Below are 21,721 nucleotides of genomic sequence, written 5' to 3' on the forward strand. Positions count from 1 at the left end.
ACTTTAATTTCTGGGTCTTTCACCACCCAAAACCATGCCACTAAAACACAAGACAAGAGCATGATCATGATCCAGCAGTGTGATATTGCCTACCATTGCCTTGTGTGGTAACCGGATAGTTCATAAAATGGCCAATTCTCAAATGTAGTCTGTGCATAAGGGAAAAGAATGTGTATTCTTTTTTCGTTTGAAAGTTATATATTCTGTAGGCCCACCGCTTAGGGAGCCTAATTCATTTCCATTGTGAAATGGTTCACACCACAACTCAGAGGCCTGAAGAAAAAAAACAGGAAACTTGAACAAGCATGGAGGAAAAAGTACGACCAACAGAAAAAACTTGAATACCAGACAGATACGACTATATAAAAAGGAAACCCTCAAAGCAAAAAAATATATACTACTACAATGAACACATCACAAAAGCAGGCAACACACAGAAAGAGATTTTCAGCATCATAAACGAGCTGATAAACCAGACAGCCTGCAACAACACACCCAGTACCTCCCAGAAACTGTGTGACGACCTTGCAAACCACTTCAAAAACAAAATCATAAACATTCAGCAAGTCCTCAAGAGTATGCTCAAGAACATAAACAATTCGACCAACCACCCAGCTCCGTAACTAACTACAACAATAAACGACTTCTCAGCTATCTCAAAAGAAATGTTTACCAATCTAATGGATCAAAGCAACAATGCAGGAATCCCAGCAGATCCTTGCCCATAGGACATATTTAAGCTCATCCTCACCCAAGAGATGCCTGCAGAATACTTCCAGAACCTCATAAACCATTCTCTGGAAAGAGGAGATTTACCACAAAGCTTCAAAGTCGCATACATTAAACCAATCTTGAAAGATCCCTTGAGAAACACAAAAGACCTAACCAACTATGGACCTATCTCATCTCAAATATCCCTTACCCGGCGAAACCTCTAGAAACCTAAGTATATGAACAAATTCTGGAACATGAGGAAAGCAATCAGTTACTTGACCAGGCACAAGTAGGTTTCAGACCCATGAGAGGAATGAAAACAGCACTACTAGCCATCTGGGACGATCTAAAAAGCAACGCTGACTCCAATATCACCTCAACTGTAATACTACTAGACCTTTCAGCAGCCTTCAACAGAGTCCTTCAAGAAACTCTCATGAAAAGAGTCCAGGAAATAGGAATTCATGACACAGCCTTGCTATGGGTAAACTCTTTCCTAACAGAGAGATCAGAAACAACCTGGCTAAGCCCCTTCAAGTCAGCAAGCACCATGCACACCAGCCTCTGGAGTACCACAAGGCTCATCCCTCTCATAGCTACTCTTCAACATCTTTATGAACCCATTCATCAACCTCATCAAAATCAACACGACTGGAGAACAAGATCAAACCATCACCAACTGCCTCACGCAAATAAACAAATGGATGAGCACCGACATCCTTAAACTCAAGTCGGACAAAACAGAAATCCTGACAATGTTCAACAATCCTTTGGACCAAAATAACATTCAATGGCTTGGCAAAATGGGAAACCAACCAAAACGTTCAAAAGTAGCGAAAATTCTCACCGTATTCAAGCGAAACAGCCTAACAATGAAACCACAAGTCAACGCAGTCGTAAGGAAATGCTTCTTTCAACAATGCACAAACGGATTCTTCCTTTCCTCACCTTCCCTTACAGAACACTTGTTGATCTCCCTCATCATGTCAATAATAGACTAGACCAACAGCATCTACTGCAGAATGCTGTATTACCTCACCAAAAACCATACGAATACAGAACGCTGGGACAATCCTACTCCTCAGACTCAACAAGAGGGAACACATCATGCCAGAATTGAGAACCACATGATGGCCGCAGTCAACAAAAAGGATTTACTTCAAAACCCTTTGCATAGCACACAGAGCAATACACGGGCGAAAGAGAAGATTTTATGGAGGAAAAAAATCTCCATCTAAAAACCGAAATGAACTCTGAGATCCAGCAAGGAAATTTGCTGTGAACAAAAGCACTATTCGAAACTGAAATATGGCAGAGTAGCATTCTCGTGCATCTCAGCAAACCTTTCGCACTCACTCCCCAAGGAACGACAAACAACACAAGAACATCTAAAATTCTGAAAACTACTAACAATCTAGCTCTTTAACTCAGCCACCTAAAGAGGAAGCACTACTGAGAAAAGAATCCACCACGAAAATAGGAAAGGCAGCACAAAATGTTGAAAAACCAAATCGAACAAAAACGAACTGGACTAGCCCAACGAAAGAAATGCATAATATCATCAAAGCTCAAAATAAGGAAGTCAGTCTAAACGAAATAATGCAACTTACAAGAATGCACGGACCTTCTTCACAACTTACCCTACTAAACACTTTCAGCTCTCCTACAAACTCACCTCTTAGCCGCCAAATACAACACACACACATACGCCTACCACAGTACAAACCTGAAATCACACAGAAAACTACACATCCCTTCTGTAATATCACTCAACCTAGCCCAATAAATCTCGTGTACTACACCATGGACACAAAAACAATCCCATGTAGACCCACACATTAAAACAGCACCTAACCCATACCATCTAGAAGCAAATCCAACACACAGTGACCGGTTTTTATGAACTGAAGCTGCCAACAGCACAGAAAGAAACTCTCTTAATCTATCCCTCTCCATTCCACTAACTAATCCGCCCCAACTCTCCTTCTATTTTAGTTTCCCCTAAGTGCCTGGAGACCATGAAAATGGCAGTGGTGCATGGTATACATCTCAATAACATAACTCAGTTTGTCTAGTTAATTTACTCACTATTAAAGTAAAGTTTTTACTTCACCACCAAAACTACAAAATGTGCTTATATCCTTATAGACCTCAAGGGGTCATTATTGCTTGGGATAATGACCATCCCCCCGATGTATGGCCCGAAGCAAAGTTGGTGGCGATAATGATCCCTCCCTCAGTCTGTAAGGCTATAAGAGGAAATTTCTGAGATGGTAGGAATGGAAAGGTAGGCAGATGGTCTGGAGAAACAATGGTTGGAGGATCCATCAGATGAAACCTTGAGGGAGTTTAGGAAAACTAGGGACAGGATCTTGGCCAAAGCATTGGATACCACCTAGAGCAGTATATGGACCACAGGCTTTAGAGTACATGAGTAAAGCAACAAGGATGGAAGAGTAAACATGTGGTTGGCACAGAACAAACACGAGTGGTTAGGGAACTCATATGGAAAGGTAGAGCGGAGAGACTGTGAACCTGCAGAGATTAGTGAGGACTTCTTGAAGTATTACCAATGCCTGTATCAGGAACAGAGGAAAGGTTCAGATGAGGAGTTTACAAGATTTATATTGTTACTAATTTGTATCAGACAGGCAAGAGGAGTCGCAAGAGGAGAAATTGATAGAGTGGGAGATTGATGCGACTGTTGACCATGTGGAGGGGTGGTTGACCCTGGGTTTCAATTGGCTGACTTCAGAGGTATTAAAGAGATTCAAATTGAAGTCGGTGAAGGAATGTGGGGAATGTTGCTAGAAACAAAAATCAATGGGACTCTCTATTAGGATCTCAGGGAAGCAACGATAGTTGTGTTTTCAAAGGAAGGAAAATTCTGATCAATGTGAGTCATACAGACCCATTTCTGTGACAAATGGAGACACAAAAATCCGAGCCAGCCTTCTTCTTGGCAAATCACCTCCTTAATAATATTGGGAAGTTAGTCCATGAGGACCCAATGCATTTTCATTCCAAATAGGTCTACAAAAAATAATCTGAGAAGAGTATGATCCTCATTAATGTAAAGGTATTTGGGCACTATGGTTTTGAATCCACTTGCGCTACACTACAGTACTTTCTGGCATGTTTATTTGAACCTATTAATCACATAGATTGGCTGCGAGATCATGGGTTGTGGAGGCGTTGCCTACACCTCTGTTTTAGGATTAGTAATTGTTTGTTCCCAGATATCTCGTACATGAAACAAGGAGTAAAGATTATGTCTTATATCCTTGTTTGTAAATCATTGCATTCTTTATTTGTAGGGTGGTCAAAGTGGTCAGCCAACACATGTTTCGACCCCTTAATGTCTTTATCAAGGCTGAGTCACTACAATTTTAGTGAATTTGGCCAACAGTGGTTATATAATGTGGCATTAGTGTGCACATATATCATTTTGATTTGACATTGTGCAAGTACAGTGAGGAGCAAGTGTTATTTTGACAGTAATATAGTGGTTTGGTGGGAGGGAAGAGGGAGAGGGAGGAACATCGGAAAACTTTGTTAGTTCAGCCTCTTGGTACTCGGTAGATTCTAGGTAGAATAATGCATTGCTAGGCCAGACACAATAGGCCTTACCAAGTACATTTATGTCCATTGACCGAGTGGCGTGGTGGCTCCCGATGGGGTGTTGTAGTGGATGCCTTCCACTGCTTCTCCTGATAGACTATGGCAAGTTGGTCCCAATGGGCAAGGGTCTGGGAATGATTAAAGGGTTGAGTTAAGTCTAGGTTACTAGAATCCAATTGCTGGTCAGTGTAGGCTAGTTTTGGCAGCTTGATGTCTAAGGGCTGCAAAATTTGCGCAGGCGCCCTGTCATTTGGTGGGACATGATCTGACGTGAGCTACCACCCAGTTAGCCCAACATCTCTCATCACCATGCCTTCTGCCATGAAATTCCCTTTGTACTTGGCCTTGCAGAGTATTCTTGTCATAGGAATGCAACAGGAGTGAGGGCACTCGCTATCGTGTCTGGAACTCCAAATTCAAGCCCTATTTCCAGCCTTGGCTCACGTTACAAGAGACCATGATTCTGTTCATTCTGCTAGCTTTTAAATATTTTAAATTAAGTAAGACTTGGCTTCCTTTGTGTTCTTTCTTGCACTTTAACGTGAGAAGATGCATCCTCTGCAGGTATGTTCCTCTTCAGCGTAGATAGCTGACCTCGATTTCTCAGTTCTTGACTTCAGGCCAGACACCTCCCAAAGCAGTTCCATCAACCTGCTATTCCACTGCGACACAGCCTTTCATTTTCTCTCCATGGTTCTTTGGCTAAATTATATCTTGATACCAATGTCCATTTTCTGTACAATGGCAGCACTGCCTGTATTCTATTTACTACTTGTATGTAGCCTATACAATGACTTGATCTATCTTGCATTCATTATACTTCTGATTTCTGCAGCACTTGTTAATGTGTAATCTTCTTCTTTTACACTTTTCAGGTTCACTTGATTCTTTACTTTGTCATTTCCTCTCTAGGATCCATACATCGTCTTAATTCAGTATTTCAGGATGTGGGCACACTTTCTTATGATGTCATCATTTCATTTTCTTAGCTCTTTTTCATATTCTTTCAGGGAGTTCCTCCTGCATGCTGTCATCAACTCGAGGGTACATTCAATATGGTTGTCTTAATTGATATCTTCTTCCAAATACTCGCTACGGTATTGGTACAATAGCTGGTGTTAGACAGGGCACCGTCTCATGTCTCCAAAACAGGAGAGATGGGGGTAGGAACTCCTGCGGATGTGTACGTCTGTTCCTCTACATTACCAATGTAGAGAGATAGGCCATAAATCAATGGAGAGAGATAGGCCTACCCCCTTGCCTTCTTCACATTGTGTCACCAAAAAGGTGCTGATGCCATAAGTGTTGGTTTTCTGGTGTTTTCAGGATGGGAGGTATGGTTCCTGACCTGTTCCTGCTCTCTATTCAGGGAGGATGAACTTTTTCAAGAGATTGTGGAATTACGAACATTGATATTTTCCCACAATGCATTATCCTTGGCATGATCATGGAACATTTTAGAATCTAACTTATCTCCCCTTTTGAGTGATGGAAACATGTCTCTTGGGTCCTATTCTCCCTGTGATGATCTTCCTTCTTCTCTCTCTGGGTCTGGCTGGGTAAAAGCTCCCAGAGGATCCCGTAGATCAAGTATCCCATCAATTTGCCTCTTACAGTTGAGATGTCTTTTAAGGAATAGTTCATGAGAACTAGTCTTAATTGTTCCATACAAGGAAAAAGGGGCAACACTCTTAGCCCATTCTTTAGTGGGGACTGAGGAGGTGGGAATTGGTAGGTAGAGTGATCTGGAGGTCTACATATATTACTGTCTTGTCCCTAATGGGAACCCAATAGTCATGGGGACTGAAAAGCTGGTAGTTATTTCCGTCTATGTTCTTTCGACGGGCATAATGACTTGGGCACTAAGAGGAAAAAACCTAGTTCCTATCCTCAGGTTTTGGATGGTGTATGGGCTTCTGCGGCTTATCAGAGTCATACCTGTGGGAGTCATAGTTGTCTAAGAAGAGGTCTGAATGGATTTTTGTCCCTAGTGAACTCCCTTTGCTAGTAGAAAAAAGGACTTCAGTCAACCCCTTTGGGTCTTGAAACAGTCCTAGCCATCTTTTAACTTCTCAGGGTCTCCCAGCTTTTGTCAACTGAGTCGCATTCCACTCCTGACACCATATGTGAGGGTGTAGGAGTAAAAGTCAGACATAAGGGCGGCACGTTGATTTGGGGAGAGGAAGAAAACACAGGGATGGATGTTTTTATTTCATCATTTTGCACTTTGTTGCATTTGGATGTGTTTTTGCACCACATGGCGTTTGACAAGAGAACCCTCTTGTGTTTTTCTACAGGTAGTCAATGCCCTGTGGATGAGGGAATGAACTTGTCATCATCTTTATTTGCTAAAGCAGACTCCCAGGCCCTGTGACAAGGAAGGATGGCCTAGACACCTTTTCCAAGCCATCTTGGATTTCCCAGATCCTTGGTAAGTAGACCTGGCTCCCAGGTACTGCAACAAGGAAATATAGCCTGGTTCTCTCTCCCAAGCTGTGCTGATGGCTCCTGACCCTTTCTGACTAGACTGGCCTCCCAGGTACTGCTATGAGGAAGAATAGCCTGTTTCTCTCTCCCAAGCTGTGCTGAGGGTCGCCAAACCCTTTTCTCAGTACCCCCTCCTTGGTCCACTTTCCTGCCTAGTAGGGTACTCAACGTTTTCGTTCTCACTGTTCTCTCTCTCCGTCTTCACTTTCACCCACAGCCTTGGTTTTCTCTCCTGCCAAGGTCTCTGAGGGTCACTTATACTTGTAAGCTTCGTATTCCTCTTTATTACTGGTTGAGGTGTATTTCCCCAACATGGGTCCCAGACCGCCTTTACTTGATTGCTCTCACAGTTTACTTGAAAGATCTTACACCATTGGTTTACTCCACTGCCAAGGTCTGTGAGTATCACTTGTATATTCAAAGTTTGCATCTTTATCTGGTCACTCTTTAAGCCACAGCCTTGGTTTACTTGCCTGCCAAGGTCTGTGAGCACTATTTGCACAATCTGGAAGCTCTCGGTCTGTCTCAATTGATCTCACACCAGACCCACATTGCATGACACACCCTAGATACACTTTTCTGCACATCTGGCCAAGTCTCCCCACTTATGACTTGCCCACTCATCTGGTCTAATCACCACACTATCCCTTTCTCATATCAATACCTTTTCCCCTCCCCACCTCCTCCACCAATCAATCTCTCAACTGCCCCGGGCACCCTCCCTCTTTGGAATAAAATCATTGTCAAGCCAGACCTGGCCATGTCCCTTCTTCATACACTTCCAGATCTCTCTCGCAAGGACCCCCCTCCTTCAATCTCCTATGGCTCAGAGAAGCTATGACCCCCTCACGCTATCCCGTCGCCCCTTCTGACGATCGACCCGACACCAAAAGTGATACACCACCCCCCACCCCTCAAAGGACTCAAAACTTTCAAGCATCGCCTAGAGCGAGCACGGAGGACCACCCCCTCTACTCTTAACAAAATGGCCCTTGTGAGACTGAATAGGGCACACTTGTACGACATCAAGAAAGCAAAATAAAACCATTATGGGAGCAGAATCTCCGACTCAAATAATCCATGCAGGGAAGTACAGAAAATCGTAGGAGAATTCAATTCCCCCAGCTTCCTAACCACCCCCTCCCCGAACTCACAAGCTCTCTGCGATGAACTTTCCAACCACTTTCATAATGTTGCACTTGAAAGACACCAAACCATAATGACAAAACTAGCCCTGATCCAGCCATCAACATTAGACCCTCCACACACCCAAACCCTTACTCTCCCTCCTGACCTAGCTTCACTTCTTTCACCCCTCTTTGCCATGCTGTTTTTGGCAACCTACTAGCACTTAGCCGACCCTCAGGCCCACATGAAGACCCTAGCCCACCGCCCCTTCTAAAAAAGATCCTTACCTCCACCTGTGCTGGCAGCGTAGCCCGCTCTATTGTAAATAACTTGCTCACATCAGGCACTTTCCCAGACACCTTCAAAACCTCTCACGGAAAACCGCTTCTCAAAAAACCCAGCCTCGACCCACTCTCTCCATCAAGCTACCACCAAATCTCCAATACCTGCTTCATTGCCAAGCTAATTGACCACTAGGCATGTAAGCAACTTGCCCATTTCACTGAAACCAATAGTCCCCTCGAAGCAGCCCAAACGGGTTTCCGACCGCGCTGTGGAAAAGAATCTTCTCTGGTCTCCATTTGGGATGACCTAAAAAGAACTGCTGACTCAGAAGGATTGCCACACTCATCCTTCTGGATCTTTCCATGGCCTTTGATACAGTCAACCACACAATGCTCAGGAACAGGCTCATCACCCTAGGCATCAAAGACTCTGCCCTTAATTGGATCACCTCCTTTATTTCCAATTGCTCACACATTGTTCTCCTTTACCTTTCTCCTCCACCCCCCCACCCAGTCACAAAAGAGGTGCTGCAAGGAGCCTCCCTCTCACCACTCCTTTTCAACCTCTGCCTAAATCCACTGTCAGCTCTCATCCACTCACACAACATTACCTGCTACAACTACACAGATGATACACAGATCATTTTCAAACTCCCCAAGATCCAAGCCTCCTCACCTCCCAACCTCGCCTCTTGTTTTTCAGACATCGACCAATGGATGGCTAACAACCACCTAATCCTCACCACAGACAAATCAGAGATCCTAATATGCGGTAAAACTGCTCTGATCCCTCAACCTTTACTGTGGCCGGCTGCCCTTGGAGCCCCACCTGCGCCCAAAATCTTGGATGCACCATGGACACAAAACTATCCCTCTCCAAGCACACCATCTCTGTTTACAGAAACTGCAACTTCCACCTACGCATCCTGAAATTAATCTTTTCTTACCTCTCTTACCCTCAAAGAGTCTCCCCCATACTGACCATTATTTTTATCTCCCACCTGGCCTACACCAACTCCCTCATCTAGGCATCCATGCACGCCAGCTCAGAAAACTCCAATGTATCCAAAACACAGCAGAGAGACTGCTCCTTGCCCTCTTGCCCACAGAACAAATGACCCCCGCACTCAGAATTTTGCACTGACTCCGAGTTAGCCTAAGAGCAACCTTCAAAGCCAAATGCATACCACACACAGAGCCGTACATGATACAGGACCCAAGTTCCTTCAGAACAAAATCATCCGCTACCAGTCCCCCAGAAACCTCCGATGGGGCTCAGATTTCCTCCTGGCTATTCCACCGCACCACTCAACCAGATTTGGCAGCTCGGCTTTCTCTATCCTAGAACCCACCATCTGGAACACTCTTTCTCTGCACAACTGCCCCACCACAAACTACCTCTCCTTAAAAAAAACATAAAAACATGTCTATTTACTGCATTATCATGGAAACCCCCGGAAACCTCAAAAGGTATATGAACAGTCTCCCAGACAGTGCTGACTGCTTTTGTGGCGTCACCGACCTCCAAACAGCTGACGGTGCCAACTGAGTTTGCGGCGGCCCGGACCACACACACACACACACACACACACACTATCATACACCTATCATGACCCTGTTTCTCCTCAAGCACCACTAGTTGAACCACAGCACTCATATAAGTAATGTCTCAAGATTGATAAATGACTGCATCTGGCATGTACAGAAAACAGGCAAATCTGCACAATAGTGGTAGAAACACAGTGGAGTGATAGAACCACCACCACCATCGCAATCGTACAGTTTGGGATGCACTGCGAGAATTCATGAGAAGTCGGGCTGCCATGACCATATCCTGACCCAGCAGACCAGGTGGGGGCCTCCTGTGCAACCCTACAGCGGGGAAATCAAGCACCAGGCCAGCATCACTCTGGATTAATGGGGGGTGGGCAGACATTCTGCAAAAATGAACCATAGGATGGGCAGCCCTTTGATAAACGTGCCTCCTTAAAATTATCATTATGCATTCGATATCTGGGTAGACTCGCCACCTGACACGCATAAAAGAATCTGGAAGCACAACCTGTGAGCCTCCTATGACAAATAATTGGAGCATAGACTGTTGCTGCTGCTAACTGTTTTTATCACACCTGCAAGAACCAACAGAAGAAGCCAAGTACCTCAGCAGGTGCCCTAACAACAAAGAGCCATCAATGGCAGCAAGGTATTTATAATACAACACTCCACTGGCCACAGGCATGGCTATCCACACATTAGTATACAGCAAGGACTATAGCAAAATGTGGTCGTGCTGTTCACATAATTCTCCGCTTACTTACACCAGACTATGCCTCAACACCTCTAACAGAGAATGCAGCGCAGACCTACATAAAATATGGGCACGCTGAACACATAGCGAGTCTCTAGCCATGATGCCACCCCTACTCGTCTCAGCACCCATCCACATGCCTGCCCACATGGGTTGCTTCTCTACCGCAGCCTGGCCGGCCCTGCTAAACCCTTTTGGGCAAATGCACCCACGCATTCTATTCATACTCCATGACCTCCAACACTCTGGACTTCTGTCTTCCAAAGGCATTCCAACTAACAGCACACTGAGGCCATAAATGTGAAGTGCAGCTCTAGAAGGATCCTGAAGGTGGTTTCGGCCATTGGGGACACTATGCCTCCAGTTTGATGAGGCGAGTGCTGCTTGCTCAGGAGACTGTATACCCTACCTTTGCTCCTCGCGTGTCACCCGGTGAGTCTGCTTGTAGCATCCACAGCTCCTGAAACATATCCTCTGTAAGAACCAGTGAACATTCTCTGTACAATGTTCAACTGTTAGGACATGTGTATGGATCACATCTGGATCCCTTGGTATTCATTGGCCTATGTTTGCAGATCCCGTGAATGGTCCATACAAGTACTTTGCTTTAAAATGTATTTTTATAGTCAAGAATCCCCACCATTCTATGTAGGGTTTACAATTCCATTGGACCATGAAAATGACATTAAGGAAAACCTGCAGTGACGTTGCCCTTTAATCAGAATGCCAGCAGCTCAACTCTGTATCCAACCAGCCAGCTAGCAATAGTGGTAATATACGGTGAGAAATATTCAATGAAGGATTAAGATAAGGAAAGACATTTTTACGTTTCTAGGCCTCCAGGGCTATTGAAGCAGGTTTCTTGGAACCTACCTAAATGTGGTTTTAAACTGAAAAATGTGCTCATTATGGGCCTAATTACGGGTTTGCCAGTAAAACCCGCCGCTAGGCGACGGGTTAACCGCAAACCCGTAACACTGTTTCTGCTGCCTGACTTCCTGGTGCCACCGGGATATTATGGCAGGCGGCGTAAACAGTAAATCCCCATTCCTGTGGAGTCCCATAGGACTCCAAAGGAATGGCACAGTTGCTAACGGTGCTTCAGTGAAAACACTGCTGGTAGCGGCCTGAACTCCCAGCAGGTCAGGCCTGCAAGCAGTTCCGTGCCCCTACCAGCAAACTCTTAGTTTGGCGGTCCGGAAAGGGTGCTGGTACGTTGCTACCGGCACCCTTATTTCCAGACCGCCAAACTCGTAATGAGGCCCATTGTCAATTTTGATCTCAAACGAGTCTACCTGCTGGTGTTATTGGTAAGCTACTGTTTACTCCACGTCTGTCTGTCTGTCTATGTGGTGTTTTCAACTCTTTTATAATATGTAATAATGCCAGTATTTAATCTGTATTTGAAAGTGATGATGTAGTTTGTGCATTTAGGAATACAACATTGTTTTGATTGCTAAGGTGTTTTTAGGACTATATCCACAATAAACTAAGCAGAACTGTACTGCATGTTCCTTTAGGACCATGTCAGCTGATAGTGCTACATTTGGCCGTTTCAGCACCATTTGTAGCAATTCTCAAACATTACTGACATTGAGCAACTCACCTCTGCTTCCATCCGTATCCCGATTGCCATTGTTGTTGTTCATGTTTCTATTGGCCAGGCCTTTTTCAACTAGAAAACAAATGGGAACATTTCAGCTTCCATTTTCACATCAAGCATTTCTTAAAGATATGTTTATCTTTATTTTTTAAAGATTGTATAAAGTAAAACACTTAAACTAAAATCAATTTAAAAATGAACAGCGTACAAGATGGCAAAAGGGAAATGAGAAGAGAGTAACAAAACAAAGGATGTTATGTTTTTGCCACATTTTTCCATGCCAGTTGGTTGCAGTTCTCCCTGGTAGGGTTATGACAAGGCATGATGAAATCAGCGTAAAGGAAAATACAACTCAACCTCCTACTAGCTGCACTTGATGTTCCTGAACTGCTTTGAATAAAGGAAAGCCACTTCCTTTTTGTATTTCTTATTCCCTGCACTAGCACACTAGTGACACCTTAACAGTTTAACAGTATATTAACATATTCTACATTTTTTTAAACTGGGGTAGTTGATTAATATATTTTACATTTTTTAAACTGGGGTATGCTAATTTATCATCATTCTGGATTAGACATCAATGTCCAGTCCTAAATGGTAACCTTCAATCATGCAAAGATCTGGTGATATATTTCTCTGATTCAATGACCGGTAAAAGTAAGAGCAACCTTCCATTAAATCCAATGAAGGTATCTCCCAGAATGATTGGTCGTAGTTGCCTGGGGCTCGTCAATGCCCACAGGGATCACAACAGACAGTTTAACAGGACACCTCTATCAATCTTGTCTGTTTTAAATTGGATAATTCAAATGAATATGATATTATATTACTGTAAGGGTTGTGGCTGCTGGAACATCCGCGATTGATGGTTTCACACAGCTATTAAAATAAGCTAAAAAAGGCCCTAGGGCCAGTCTGTTGGGGGTATTTTTATGCATGACTAGCTGATATACCTGGCGTTGACCAGGATTTTCTTTTCCTACAGGTACTATTTGTTAGAAATACCTTAACATTGATGTTTCGCTGATTTCAGGCAACCGTCTCATGTGTGAAGATGCTGAGGTCTTGGGAAAGGAGAGGTGTGTCCAAATGTCATGTAGCTAGTAATGTCCAGAGGGTCCTAACACGTAACTATGCACAATTTGGTGCAGATTGGTGAAACAATGTGGAATTGTATAAGGAACAATGCTGCACCAAGCCACAAACCCACAACAAAATTTGGACTTGTGCTGAAATCCGGGGAACTGGGTGGAGTGTCCAAATGTCATGTAGCCAGTAATGCCCGGAGGGTCCTAACAGGCAACTATGCACAATTTGGTGCAGATTGCTAAAACAATGTGGAATTGTATAAGGAACAATGCTTCGCCGCAAATCCCGCAGCAAACAAACACATTTTCACTTTTATATATATAGATTAACAATTCATTAGGGACTCAAATTTCACTTTATGAGGGTACTTCTAATGCATTGATGGGAGTGAAGTGTGAGTAGCCCACGGAGAATGGCCTGGCAGAATTTCTTATTACGAACCTTTAGAACAACCTGCTACCCAAACAGCTATATTATTGATACATGCCATGGCATTTCTAAAATGTTAGTTAAATGGTTTGCAAAACCTTCTTCTGCAGATGTTGTGATTGCTCTGGATTTTAATTGTAATTGTTTGCAAATCCCTCTTGTAGAGTACAGGTTAGGGGACTTTTCAAATGCTCACAATCTTTGGTTGGCTAGGATAGATAAGAGGGGTGAAGGATGGGCAGAGTGTCTATCAATATGATGGTTTTGTACTTGAGATGGAAATGTGAAGAGAAACAAAGACTGTGCACATGCCTGGAGTAGAGGCAGAGCAAAATCCACAAATGATTTCTTTTTTGTTGCAGAATCAGCGTTTGACGTGTTTGCATATTTGAGATAATTCCTACCAATGTAAGTGACCATTTTAAATTAACTCTGAAAATGTTATTTCCATTGAATAGTTCGCAAATGTATACTTATTGAAATATTTCTATTGGAATTCAACCTGCATGGGCACGAAAGAACGTTGAACTAGTTTAGAAATCAATAATGAAATAGATTGGGTGCCTTTAGTACAAGAGAAACAATAAATATTTTAAATCCATTATATTTTTTCAGATACTCAGATCTGGCAGAAAAATTATCCAGATTGTAAGATCTACAAAAAATGTAAATGAATGCACTCAGACTCCAAACAGAAGTCTAAATTTGATGTGCAGAGTCTAAGTAAGAAACAGGAAATGAGCTAATTATCACAGTGCCTTGATCGGCAGAAGAGCTTGGTAATTCCTGCATGTGAAAAGAAATTTAAACATGTATTACAAAAATTGGCTGAAGTGACAAAATAAGTTAATAACTGAAAGCCAAGCTGTCTTCACTGTCCTAAAGGAGAACAACTCAATTAATTTCTGCAGGTAAATTAATGACGATCCTTTAACCACCAGACATTTGTCAGCCAATCCAATCTCAGCCGAAGTGTGGAGGGCAAAATTGTATGCCAGTACGACTGTTAATGGTAATCTTTTGGGAATCGATTGGTACCATCTCAAGAAATGAGACTAAAAGATAACCATTGATGATATAAAATATAAGATAGCCCAATTTAAAGGATCTTGTGCGCTGGGCTTGAATCGGCTCTTTAATATAGTTTTGAAAAAGAAAACTAACACCCGGGCTAAAATGTTCTTGATCCTTTATTTCTACCATGATCTGTCACAGGTCTTGGAATATATTTTAACAATTGTCCCAATTTACTAAAAGGCTGGGAGAGATAACCCAAACAATAATCAACCAACTGCACTTTCAAATGTAAAATTCAAGTTATCAGCCCTCTTCTCGAAGATCAGGAAGCTTGAGCAGTGGCCAAAAAGGAGTTAGAAAGAGCATTAACTACTTCTCTTAATGGTCTTATTAATTTATTTTATTTTATTTATTTGTATATAGTTCATAGAACATTTACAACAATATATTTATATGAACGCGGTATCACACCAGAACAATTCAAACGTAAGTAGACAATAGAGCTTAATAGCTGAATGTGTACCATTCAGGGCATAAAGTCCTGACCCTCGTCCTAAGTTTCGTTAGTTGACTTTTCACCACTGACATCAGCAAGACTTTTGGCCACCATACATGAAACAAGGCAAGTTTATTTCTTTTGGATTCTGCATTTAAACAATAGTTCCAGAAATCCTCCTCTTTTATCTGTCATAACCATGTACGAAGTCCCCCAGAGCAGTCATATATACAATTCCTAATATTTTACACTGGGTGAGGACGTTACATATACGACATATGCTATCCGCTTCTGGGATTTTATGCCTGGCTCCAGAAAATATAAGCAACGGTAATTGATTTATACGTAATTTCAAATAGAAGGAGTGCATTGCTGGGCACAGGCCTTGCCTCAAATATCTTTGGGGTTGGAAGTAAGTGTGAGTCACATTTACTGTGTACTTATAATTCTTAAGGGTGGACAGATGCAAATAATTATTTATCGAGTCCCACTTCCTCACTTTATTTTTGAACAGTTGGTTCAAGGAATGTATCCTCGTCCCTCGTCCCTCCCTGGTTTTATTTAGAACGTATGTCAGATGCAGGCATTGTAGTTAAATTCAGCTGTTTATTCTACAAGCTTAGATTTGATTTTAGACTTTGACTGGGTAGATAGAAAGTCCATGTGGATAAAATTGGCCATGTGGGGTATTCCTGAAGGCTTATTGAAAATAATTATGGTACTACATGAAGATACCCATCGCCAGGTCAGGTTGAATAAAGGAGGACATGGGTCAGGGAAATTCAAAAATGTTGCTGGCCTTAGGCAGGGTTGTATTCTGACTCTAACTTTTTTTGATACTGTCCATTTCCCAAAATTGGGACATTTAAAAGGGCAAGGGCAATGGTTGGCATGGGCCGACAATATCCTATTGGACAAGGCTCCAATAGGCCTACAAAGGGGTGGGAAACCCGTGGAACAATAGGTTGCAAATAATAATTTGATTATTAACACATATAAATGAAAGATTATAAATTGAACATGTAATAAAAAAATACAGAAGTTTTAATTGGTAATTATATAATGCCAATATTTAAGTAGTACATGAGTTGCTTTATTTAGAGTTTTATACATATAACCGTTATAGAGAAAAACAGACTGCTGCTATGGTGGAAAGGAAATTGTCTCCATTTATTAGTCAAATACAACACATTTTTGTAAAATTTGATAGATTCTCCATGAGCCCATTAATTCACTTTCAAAAGGTGACGGTTACCCTGCATATTTTACATGGTGTGGAAATTTTCTCTATTTACAATGGCAGCATCATTGGCAGTAATACGTTCTGAACCTGGAATAATCGCTTGGAAAGCCTTAATATAATGGGAAAACTTCAACTTTATTTCAAGATAATTCCAGCTCCTCATTGGCTCTCTTTATTATGATCGTTGTACCATTTACAAAGGTGGCAAAGTTCCTGTATTAACCAATTTCATGCGACAATGTGAATCATACATTCTGAAATTGAATTTGGATAGGTCCAAGATTGTGTACAACAAGTCTATATTGAAGAGGACACTTTGAGACTACCATTGGTCAACAAATGTAACTTGGGATCAAGAAATATGCAACCAAATAAGAATACATATGATTTCCTGAAAAATTAGGAACTCTACTGAAGTATTTCAAAAATATCCCTGCCCTAAATATAGAGCCACCTACATCAGGTTAAAGTTTAATCTGCACAATGGAAAGAATGGGACCCATGTGTCAAACACCCAAACATGTTGCCTCTGTGAGAGTGAGATGGAGATTGAAACAGCCAAACATCTTATCATCTATTGTCCATGCCTGGCATTAAAGTGAATAGAATTTCTTAGATGATTTGTCAATAATTCTGAATTCTTTTCTACAGAAATGCTTTCGGACAGAATTGTGTCTGGAAAGCAAATGTCACTAATGATTATGGTAGTAACATTTACTAAGTATATGTGTACTCTCTTGGAATAAACTAATAGATAAGGATTTGATGTGGCTATTAGAAGATCAATGATTTTATTGTTTTACTAAGGGATTTGTAAGTATTGATTTGTTTTATATATAAAATAGGAAAGTCCATTTTGAGCCAAGTCACATATTACGCACCGCCACCTAGTAGCCATCGTTGGACGTGCACCTCCAGTTCTGAGCCACAACAGCAAGGCATTGTGGGTATGCCAATTAGCTCAAATGCAAACCTTTTTCTCCAGAAAATGGTCTTTGTCTAAGAGGGCAGTGCTACTTTATACATAGATTAATCAAACCAAGACAGACATATATATTATATTATATTATATTATATTATATTATATTATATTATATTATATTTATCTCTGTAATCATAATTGTAGGAATGATGTAAATTTATGGTTATTACCTTGTGAAAGGTTTGATTTAAACCATACCAAAATAAATAAATATATTTTCAAACATGGTGACTTGCAACCACTTTTGAATGTTAGGACATGTAATGTGGGTACCCAGATGTATTTGACTAAGTAAGGTTTTACCTCTTCATCTTAAACATGTACAAACATTGGTTTAAACTGAATAGATGTGATGGGTTTGATCCCTGAAAACATGATTAATTTTCAGAGGCATGTGTTTCCCATTTAATTTGTATGTATTATATTTTTTTGTATACAATATATGTGTGACGTAATGTATTTATGGCAGGATACAAAACTATATTTGTATCCTGCCATAAGTAATGGAGTTGAAGCACTGGCAGGAAGGACTAGAGGGCCACATAATGTAAATGGATGGTCCTAACCTCTCTCTGGTAGGTACAGATATTGCTGTGTGGTTGGGATTGTCTAGACAGTATCTGCCAATACAGCCAGCAGATAACAAGGAGGCTGGGCTGCAGATGCCCCATGTAAATCCATCTTGTTACACAGGCCCCATTAGCAGCTATACCAAATGGTATTAGGGAACATGTCCAAAACCACTAAGAATGTAATGAGCCTGTGTATGCTGTAATCTGGGTATTTTTTGCAGAGGGCAACTGTTGACTTTTGGCTAACGGGGGGGTAGCCACAGTGGACCCCTACTGGGGATAAGCACTGCACAAACTCATCTGCTCAGTGGAGGGATTTCCACCTGCCGTTCGTATGGAGAGAAGACAAGAATATGAGTCGCTCAACCCTTTCTCCATACAGCCGGGTCTCATGGCCTAGCCAAACCAGTATTTCTAGCACCCAAGAACAGGGTCCCTCAGAATAACAGGTATATTATATCACCAATATTAATTGACATTTGATAAAAAGAGATAAATGACGCAGAGGGTTAATATTCAAGATCGAGATGTGGAATACCTTCTAAGTGTGGTGCATAGCACGGTGCCATGATGTAACCAATATTTTACAGTGACCCTGAGTTTAGCATGCTGGGCTACGTCATGTTGAACATGACATAGTTCTGGGGAAAGGTCCTATTCACATGCGTTGGATTAGCCTGATATCCATAAGAATAAACAATGAAGAGGGCAGTCCTGTAAATATAGAGTTCAATATCTAATAGTTAAGCGACAAATGGAAAGGGTCACACAACACTTGTTCAGAATTGGAGAAAGAATAATTTCTGCATAAAAATGATCCTGCTGAATTGTCCCATTTCATAATAGAGCCAAGAAGAGCTCTATAGATTGTCTTCATAAATATATGATTTTTCACATTGCTTGGCGAAATACATAGTTAATTGTAATGTGGCTTATTCTCTGATGATAGTTCAAGGAATGTCACAATTATAATTCAGTTTATTTAGGGATTCACTATAGATTACAATGACATAAGGAGAATTATACAAATATATTCCATATAGGTTGAATTGAAAGAGTACTCTTATAGCGCTTCCGAAATCCCACTGTCTGAAAGGCATCATATGCTGCAGGAAAACGCATGAAAAAAAAACTACCACAGTTTAATGCATATATTAAAAGATAGCTTTTGTGCCTGCCTTGCACTAAATGTCAAATGGTATATACAAATGACAATTATGCCATAATTATTGTTTGAAAGGAGTTTTTTCTTGTATTTCACTTTGAAAATAAATGCAGAGATACATCAAATTAATCCCGTCCAGCAGTTCTGAACTCATGGGTCTTATGAGCAACATGGAACCAATCAATGTGTTGATGATCTATCAGTCATTCTTGGTGGAGAAAGACCATATTAATGAGATCAGTGGGGTCCTCTTCCCATATGATGGTCACATTAACTTTCTGCAACACTACAGTGAAGGTGTTCCTTTGCCCTCTCTATTGTTGCTGTTATTGGACACCAATCTTGTGTCTGCCTAGCCGTTTTCCAATGTCTAATTGACAAATTCCACAGTAAATAACTGAATGTATCTGTGCATTTATATTTAACTTGAAATACAACCTTGAGGGATAAAAATGCAACTTCTATCTTTCATTATACAATAAAGATTTGTTATTTTTACCAAAGCACTGTACATAGAACATTGGCATACAATTATTATCACCCAATCAAAGTCGGTACTCATTTATTGACCTCAGAAGGATGAAAGACTGAGTTGGGCCTGCTGGGATTTGAACCTGCGACTTGCAGCTCACATACAGAATGCAGGAGTAGTGCTCAACCTGCTAAGCTTATATACCAAATGTGAGATATTAGATAAAAAATAGTGATTTCAATTTTAAATGTTTGGAATACCACCAGATCATCTTTGGGATAATTGAAGGGCTTACGGAGAAATCAAGCACTGCGTTTTCAGACTTCCATGCCCTTGGAATGCTGCCTGACTAACAGGATCACCAGGATCCCGGATAATCAAAAGCCAATAGATACATTGTTCTCCAGCTAACTGATGGTCTAGAGAAGTTGACTTCATATGTGTTTTCTTTCATACCGATCTTTGAAAGATTGAAGAAGTTGCGATTAGGAAGTCCTGCTGTGAATAGGGAACACTGCCCGTTCAACTCCCCAGTAATGCTTCTGAATGGAGTGCTCTTATGCTGCACGCAGGCCTTCAAAACAAGAATTGACAACATGGTAATAATAAACGAGTTAGACATTTAAAGTGAAAAATCTGTGTCTAATAACAGTAACTTGACATGTTTAGTGTTTGTAATTAAAATTGTATTGTTCATGATTGGATATCGTATTTAGTTTGACAGATTTCTTACAATTCAGACTGCAAGTCTTCTTACAAAGGAAGAAATATATGGTATTCTTTAAGGACAGGACAGCAATAAAAAATCTGATAGGCAAATAAAAACATCAAATCTGCCTCCTTTCAAACAAATCCTGTTATGCTTGACTAATATTACACACACACACACATACACACACATACACACACGCGCACACATGTGCAGACACACACACACACACACGTGTTAACCTAAAGGGGTGCATGCCTTAGATGTATATATATTATTGGTACAAAATGTACATTTTAAAATTCAATAATTGAAACACATATTATACAAATCTACATTTAAAAATCAAATAATTGAAACACATATAACTCGATGATGCTATGGTGCTTTATGCTTTATAAAACACCATAAAACATGTAACACTTCATTTTCAATTAAGTTAAGCAATATCAATATTTTAACAATACTTTGGACAATGTATTGTAGTTCTTTTAATGTTATGGCTGTTACTAAATAAAAACTTTGTAAATAACTTGACGGGTCCCATTAAGAAATGGGATGGAGCAAATGGGAACTGCCCATATACCCCCAAAATTCCACCCTAAAATCAAATGTACAGTTATCTCAAAGATTAATTCAACTGGACATATGCATCCCAGTACTAAATCCTCATCCTCAAGCCTTGCAAGATCGCATTCAAACTGTAAATCCATTCCATTTATCAAAAAAAAGTATTCTTAAGGTGAAGCCTTAGTCAACACATAACCTCCACCCTTTCACTATGTCACCAAACCAAAATGTATTTTAAATTCTCAACCAACCCTGTGCTGAATAACAACTCTGAAACAGCCTAAAACTTAATTTAAATGATCCACTAGTTCAAATCTAATGTATCAATCAATCTGTCACCAAAACAACCTTGCATGTCAAAACCTTAATATGCTAACACATTTCCAAACCATACGTTATTTGTCAAACAACTTTCACCTGATCCAAATTATCAACTAACCTAACCCAAAATATCAAAATGATGCATTGAAAAAATATTTGAGAGCACATTAAAAGTATCACTAACTGCATACTTGCACAAATCATGCCAAAAAATAAAGGAGCGAAACTATGGTCTTTTCAGGTTAAGGCCTTAAACCTATCATGATGTTGGGATCTATTTGATCACAGAGAAAAAGGAATTTTGAATATTAAAATACTGAATTTCTTTTTCCTGCACATTTCTCCACGATTATATGCAGGGGGAGACCTCCTGCAGGCCCGCATAATCCCCTTACATTTTGTATTACCCTATAGCCCTCCCACATATGAATGTGTGGACATTTGCTTTTTGAAATTCAGTATTTTCGTCTTTCAAATCTTCTTCAGCTCAGTAATCGACGGATACCATGAT

At 40.9% G+C, this 21,721-nt stretch overlaps 1 protein-coding gene across 1 annotated transcript in view; it reads right to left on the reverse strand.

Moving 5' to 3' along the window:
- The window catches only part of ITGAE (integrin subunit alpha E), a 439,817-nt gene that overhangs the window by 312,349 nt on the left and 105,747 nt on the right, over window positions 1-21,721 (reverse strand). Inside the window, exons 6-7 of the mRNA XM_069615209.1 lie at window positions 20,067-20,184; window positions 12,149-12,217 (exon numbers count right to left, since the gene is read on the reverse strand). Of these exons, the coding sequence (XP_069471310.1) occupies window positions 12,149-12,217; window positions 20,067-20,184 (187 nt within the window). The remainder of the gene's footprint in view (window positions 1-12,148; window positions 12,218-20,066; window positions 20,185-21,721) is intronic.

This window comes from Ambystoma mexicanum, chromosome 9 (assembly GCF_040938575.1).
Source record: "Ambystoma mexicanum isolate Mex_15411 chromosome 9, UKY_AmexF1_1, whole genome shotgun sequence".
Lineage (NCBI taxonomy): Eukaryota > Metazoa > Chordata > Amphibia > Caudata > Ambystomatidae > Ambystoma > Ambystoma mexicanum.